The sequence below is a fragment of the Callithrix jacchus genome, chromosome 10 (assembly GCF_049354715.1).
Source record: "Callithrix jacchus isolate 240 chromosome 10, calJac240_pri, whole genome shotgun sequence".
NCBI lineage: Eukaryota > Metazoa > Chordata > Mammalia > Primates > Cebidae > Callithrix > Callithrix jacchus.
Genome location: NC_133511.1, coordinates 109,645,608 through 109,651,806, shown reverse-complemented (window position 1 = coordinate 109,651,806; position 6,199 = coordinate 109,645,608). Strand labels below are relative to the sequence as shown.

Below are 6,199 nucleotides of genomic sequence, written 5' to 3'. Positions count from 1 at the left end.
CAAACTCCTGACCTCAAATGATCTTCCTGCCTTGACCTCCCAAAGTCTCACATTTCATCTTAAAAAGTCCACTGAATTCTGCATATATTGTTCCATCACATTTCTTTAGTATGAAAATGTTTCCTTCCACAAACCTTTGCAAAAACGGATGTCCCAGAAAGCAAGGCCAAGTTTATCCTGTGGCTTGCCTGCCCCCCATCACCAGCCCACTTTTGTGCTCCTTCTGGGGGGACCCATACCCTAGTTTCAGAAGCAGGAAGTGAGAGGTACACTCTATACCTCTCTTAGTACCAAATCAAACTCCAGGCACCCCAGCATGTAGGCGGGCCCCTAAACTCCAGGCACCCCAGCATGCAGGCAGGCCCCTCAGAGCCTGGCTCATCACTGTCCTCAGGCTCCAGCTGCAGAGGGAGTCAGATGCCCAGGGGGAAGCACAGAGCAGTGAGGGCCCAGCAGTCCTCAGCAGACCCAGCCACTCTGCTCATACCCTCTGCCCTGGGTCCTCCCCTGCCCCAGGAAGCAGCAACCCTACCATTCCAGGCTATATCGTTATAAATCCTCTTTAATAGTCTTAGAACCTTGAGTATGTTTTACAGAACGAGGCACACAGAGCCCCCTCCTCACTCCCCCCTACAAGGCACAGCCTCACCCCCACCCCCCACCCCCGGGGACAGAGGACAGCTTACCAAGAAAGGCCAGCCCACCTTCTCCCAGGAGAATCCATCCTCCTCCTCCCCACCCTTGGACAGCTCAGGACCCTGGAGAATACAGGGCCAGCTCTGTGCCATGTCCCCAAGGGCTCACCTGTCCCTAAGTAGCTCAGGGCCAAGTCAGATCCCCTTACCCAGGCAGAGCGAGCCCCTCCAGCCCAGCTCCCATAGGCCCTGTCCCCAGAGTATGGGACAGGCTGATCTGAGCTGTCTGGATGGGACTGAGTCAGGCCTGAGGAAGGGATACCACCCCTTAATAATAGGTAAAACCCACCCTCTCCCATTGCCTTCAATACAATTGTGAAAAAACAAAGATACAAATGTCATTGTGGGAAATAAGTTGACCCACCCAGTAGGCAGTCTCCTGGCAGCCCAGAGTGCCTTATCTAATGCCCACCTCCCCAAGTTTTAATACATTTGCCCCTATACAATATACACACCCTGAGGGCAGGCAGAAGACCAGCCCACCTGAACCAGGGACGCTGTGGGGAGCGTTTTTCTCAGAGTTGCTAAGAGAACCCTGCTGGGCGGTGAGCAGAGGAACCACAGAACAGCCAGGGCTCAAGGCTGGCAGCGGAAAGGCCAGGAGAGCATGCCAGGCCCCAGAAAGCCCCCTACTTTCAGTCAGGGCTGGCAAGGGGGTCCTGGTAGTGAGGTGGGAGGCAGGCCTGGAGGAGGAAGCCAGGGAGACCCTGGGAGCCCTGAGGTCAGGGGCTGGGCAGGGAGAAGAGGACATCAGCCACCTCAGTACTTGGGGACCTTGCTGTAGTCTTCGGAATGGACGTGCCGGCACAGGCAGATGGACAGGAGCATCCCCAGGATCTGTGGGGAGAGGCGGAGAGTCAGAGGGAGGCTGGGCTGTCCTGGCTGCAGACGCCCCAGCCTCCCATCCAGGTTTAGATGGGGAGTAAGTGGGTTCTCAACTTGAGCCTCACAACCACCCTGAGACGCAGGCAGCAGAGGGAGGCCCAGAGGGCTGCGGCAGCTCGTCTGAGGTCACACAGCCAGACAGTGCTCAGGCCAGAGGGTTTCTGGAAGCTGATGGGGTGCTGGTCCCCTCAACCACCACCTCCCCGAGGACATCAGCAGGACAGAGACAACCCAGGAGGATCCGGGATGGGGGAGAGGGGGCTCAGACCTCAATGACGGCCACAGCCACACACACGCCAAGGATGACACCCAGGTTCTCCTGCAGCCATGCCTGCACCTTCTCCATGCAGCCCTGCAAGCGAGAACACGGTCACACCATCCCGCCCCGTCACGCAGATCCACCAAGAGCCCCCAGTCCCAGCCCGGAAGGCCCTCAAAGAGGGCTCTGCCTGTTCCTTGAATGAATACATTAACAAAGAAGTAGATGAAGGTACAAATGACAGGGGAAACAAGGGAAGGAACTAAACGGAGGAAGGGAGGGCTGAGCAGTAGCCCAGACGGCCCCCAATGCCCTCGGAGCCCAGCCCCCGATCCACAGACCTCCCCCTCCCCCACCCAGCACACCTCCTTGTACACAGGCCAGTCTTCAGGGTGGTTGCCGCTCTGGGTCCTGTTGCCAGGGGCCTCGCAGAAGCCCTTCCTCACTAAGCGGCTGTTGTCCTCTTCCCCCTTGTCTTCGCAGGAACAGGGGTAGGTGACCTCAGGGTGATCCATGAGCTCAGCGTTGTCCGTCCAGTTGTAGAAGCTGACCCAGCCACAGCACTTCACCTGGGGCAAGGCAGGGGACAGACTGCTTATGCTAACTGCCCACCCCAGGCAGGCTGCCCTCCTGGCAGAGGCCTCCCCAAGACAGAAGCTCAGATGTGCCACTTCCAGGCCCCTGATTCCAGGCGAACCATCGTAAACTGCAAGCATGGTAGAAAAATCAAAACCAGGACCAGCAAAAATACAAAGCAGAATAGGAGGGAGTTCAAGTGGAAAGGTCACAGGTATGCAGGGCACAGGGAGAGTGGACGGTGGACAGCTCACAGCACAGGGTTTCAAGTCAGGCTACTGGGTTAAATGCCAGCCCTGCCACCTGCCTGCTGAGCAACCTCCCTCAAGGGACTAGACTCTGTTTCCTCGTCTGTAAAATGGGGATAATTAACGTTCCTAACTCACAGGGCTATCAGCAGAACTAAACGGGATGAGGCCGGCAAAGTGCCCAGCGCGGGTCTGGAGAGCACAGTAAGCTTAGGACAGGCCCTTCTACTTTAGTGCAGGATTGAGATTTGCCTCTGAGCTTCCTGGTGAAAAGGAGAAAAAGTGAAAAGTGAAAAATCAATTCGGCCTTTATTTTTTTTTTTTAAAGATAGAGTCTCGCTCTGTTGCCCAGGCTGGAGTGCAGTGGTGTGATCTCTGCTCACGGCAACCTCTGCCTCCCGGGTTCAAGCGATTCTCCTGCCTCAGCTTCCCAAGTAGCTGGGACTACAGGCGTGTGCCACCACACCCGGCTAATTTTTTGTATTTTTAGTAGAGATGGGGTTTCATGATGTTGGTCAGGCTGGTCTTTAACTCATGACCTCAAGCCATCTGCCAGCCTCAGCCTCCCAAAGTGCTGGGATTACAGATGTGAACCACCACACCTGGCAGGTCAATTTTAAAGGAGAAAAATGCTCTAGTTCTAGAGAAAGGAAAGCCTTTCTGGGCTCTGTGTGCTCCAGGAGGCCTCTGTGCACTAATCCCCCGAAATGCTGGAGTTCCCAGGAGGATTCAGTGGGATAGTGTGGGGCCCAGCAGGGATTGCTTCCTGACTGCTTCCTTCCAATCTCTGGGTGTCGCCCAACCAGCAGCCAGTGGCCAGCAGGGGGCGTGCCAGGCACATTCAGGAATGCTCAGTTCCAGGCAGTTGCTAATTCAGGCTTATGGACATAACATTCCAACAGTCTGGCTGCCTCCTCTCATGAAGAAAAGGCTGGCACCTCAGGTCTGCAGGGCTGGGGGAGCCCACAGGCCATCCTGCACCAAAGCAAAATGAGGCAGGTCTCCTTGGACCATCTATGGCAGAGCCTCCTTCCAAGCAGCCCCCTGCCCTGATCCCGGCTGTACCTGGTCCCCAGCAACACATGCCACCTCCACCTGTGTCTCCACAGATATGCAGAGTGACTTCGCCATCACCACCAACATACCACATAGTACACACCGTCTAAGTGCTGCAGGCTTTAACAATGCATCTCACATGGCCTGGGCAGTAGCCCCATCATATAGATGAGGAGGCAGCCTCAGCAAAGGTCTGGAGGCAGTGGCAGTAGTGGCAGTCCAGGCCTGGGAGTCTCACTCGCCCAGCCCAGCAGCATGACAGCATAAGAATCATCTAGAACCAACAAAAGACTTTCCACGGTGGGTTGCTCCCCACCTCCAAGGGACCCCAGTGTCCCTTGTCAGGTGGCACTGGTTTATGTCACTGGTGACATCCAGGCTTGGCTAACATTATCAAAGTCTCAGCAATTGTGGTCAAACTACATCTGTGACCAAAACACCTCCCTGTGCGCACTGAGCCTTCCGGCTGCCATGGCCCCCACACCTGATCTCCTCCGTCAGGGCCAGAAAACATGGCTCTCCCTTCCTCTGCTCAGAAAATGGCCATGTCCATGTCTCCGAGGTGGAGTGTCCTGTCTGTAAACTCTCCTGGTGCCCCAGAGTCAGGCTTTCTTCTGCTGCCCCTGCCCCTTACACCCCACGGCCCTCCCCTGAGGTGTCAACAGGCCCTAAGTGACCGCTGTGTCTTGTGCCCTCACAGGATTGCGGGACAGAGATGGCGGGTCCCAGCCAAGGGCACACACAGCATCTGGGACCACAAGAAAGGAGAGCCAGGTGGCCATCGTTTCACCATTGACACAGGCTGGGAACCTGGTCAGTCCATCTGTCAGTCAGTCGGTCGGTCCATCCATCAGTTCTTCCGTCCGTCCATCTCATTTTAATGGAGGTGGAATACACATAAGCTAATGGGCGCACATTCAGCCTGGTGAATTTTTACATATGTGCACATCCTGGTGAAACCAGTATCAATATTTGGCTGGAATACTCCTGTTACCCTGGAAGTCTCCCTCAGCACCTCCCAGCCAGTGACCTTCCCAGAGGCAGCCTCCACGGGGACTTCTCAGCATCTCAGCCTTGGCACCCAGTTTCCTAACACCCAGGGTGGAGCTCCCAATGCTCCCCAGTGTGGCTTGAGATAAGAGAGCTGACAGCTGCCCCCGGTCTCTCTGGCCACAAATGGGAGCATGGAGCTGTGAAGCTGCCTCTGAGTCTCTGGGCCCCCTCTGAGTAACTGGGGTGCCCTGACCCCTTAGAAACACATTCCCCTACAAACTCACTGTCAGGGACGCACACTGCAGGTGCCCCTCCCAGACACGAGGGCACACAGAGCCCTAAATGCAGAAACGCCCAGACCAGAAAGCCTCCCGCTGCCCCGCACGTCTCACCTGAGCTTGCACGTAGTCCCAGGCGTCCTGCAGGCTGTCCTCACGACTGCTGTTGTAGTCTCGAATGAGCTTGGTCACGATGCCACCCATCTCCTGCTTCAGCTGCAGGGGGGAGGACAAGGCCAGGGTCAGATTTCCTGAAACCCGTGCCCACCTGTGATCACCCCTACTTCAACTGCCTTCCCTGTTCCCTTCAGCCAGCCTGGGACACGCCCATGGTTCCAACCACTTTCCTGGTGCTCCCAGTGCCAGCCACTCCTGCCCCACTGTCTCTTCTGCACTTGGCAGCAACCCAGCCCCTGAAAACACCAGTATTCTCAGGTCACTGCTGAAAACCCTGCGGGGACCTCCCACCACCATGGCAGGTGGGACTGCCAGCATCCCCACTACAACCTAGGATGCCCTACACCACCTGTCTCTGCTCCCCAGACCTTGCCTCCTCTGTTCTGCTTCCTCTGCTTCAACTGCGCAGATTTCCTTGCTGTCTCTGTGCCAGGCACACTCCTGCCTTGGGGCCTTTGCACCTGCCATTCCCACTGCCCGGAATGCTCTTCCCCCAGACATTAACATGGCCCACCCTCTGCTTCCTTCAGGGCTTTGCTCCAATGTCACCTCCTCAGAAAGGCCTTCCCAGACCACTCTACAGAATATCAGCTCTTCCCCATCCCCTCTCCCCACCACCAACCAACCACCCCTCCCCTGGCATCCCTTTTCCCACAAGGAAAAGCATGCTGTATTTTTCTTTAGAGCTCTGATGTTACATGCTTATTGGTTTTCAGGGCTTATGATCTCTCTCTGCTCACACATCAACTCCGGGGGCCAGGAACCACATCTGGCACACTCACTTCAGGGTCCCCCATGGTTGGCACTCAGCCTAGCGCAGAATAGGTGTGCGGTGTGCATGAGTGCTGAATGCACACCTAACCACCACGCTCTGCCAGGCACCAGAGCCAAACCCATGCAGCTTCTTGGTGAACCCTTATCCTCCCACAGGGAAGCTTCAAGGAGAAGGACGGACAGGAAGGAGAGCCCAGCTCATTTTCCTTCTTTCAAGGACCTGAGTGCAGCCTCTCCAAGCAGGGTCCCCAAGATGTC

At 56.2% G+C, this 6,199-nt stretch overlaps 1 protein-coding gene across 3 annotated transcripts in view; it reads right to left on the bottom strand.

Annotated features, from left to right (window-relative positions):
• Window positions 1-544: 544 nt before the first annotated feature.
• The window catches only part of CD82 (CD82 molecule), a 54,212-nt gene continuing 48,557 nt past the window's right edge, over window positions 545-6,199 (bottom strand). For all 3 annotated transcript variants that reach the window (XM_009007975.5, XM_009007973.4, XM_035262404.3), the window contains 4 exons: window positions 5,105-5,206; window positions 2,205-2,408; window positions 1,849-1,932; window positions 545-1,532 (listed from right to left, as the gene is read on the bottom strand). In XM_009007975.5, the coding sequence (XP_009006223.1) occupies window positions 1,455-1,532; window positions 1,849-1,932; window positions 2,205-2,408; window positions 5,105-5,206 (468 nt within the window). In that variant the 3' untranslated portion in view covers window positions 545-1,454. The remainder of the gene's footprint in view (window positions 1,533-1,848; window positions 1,933-2,204; window positions 2,409-5,104; window positions 5,207-6,199) is intronic.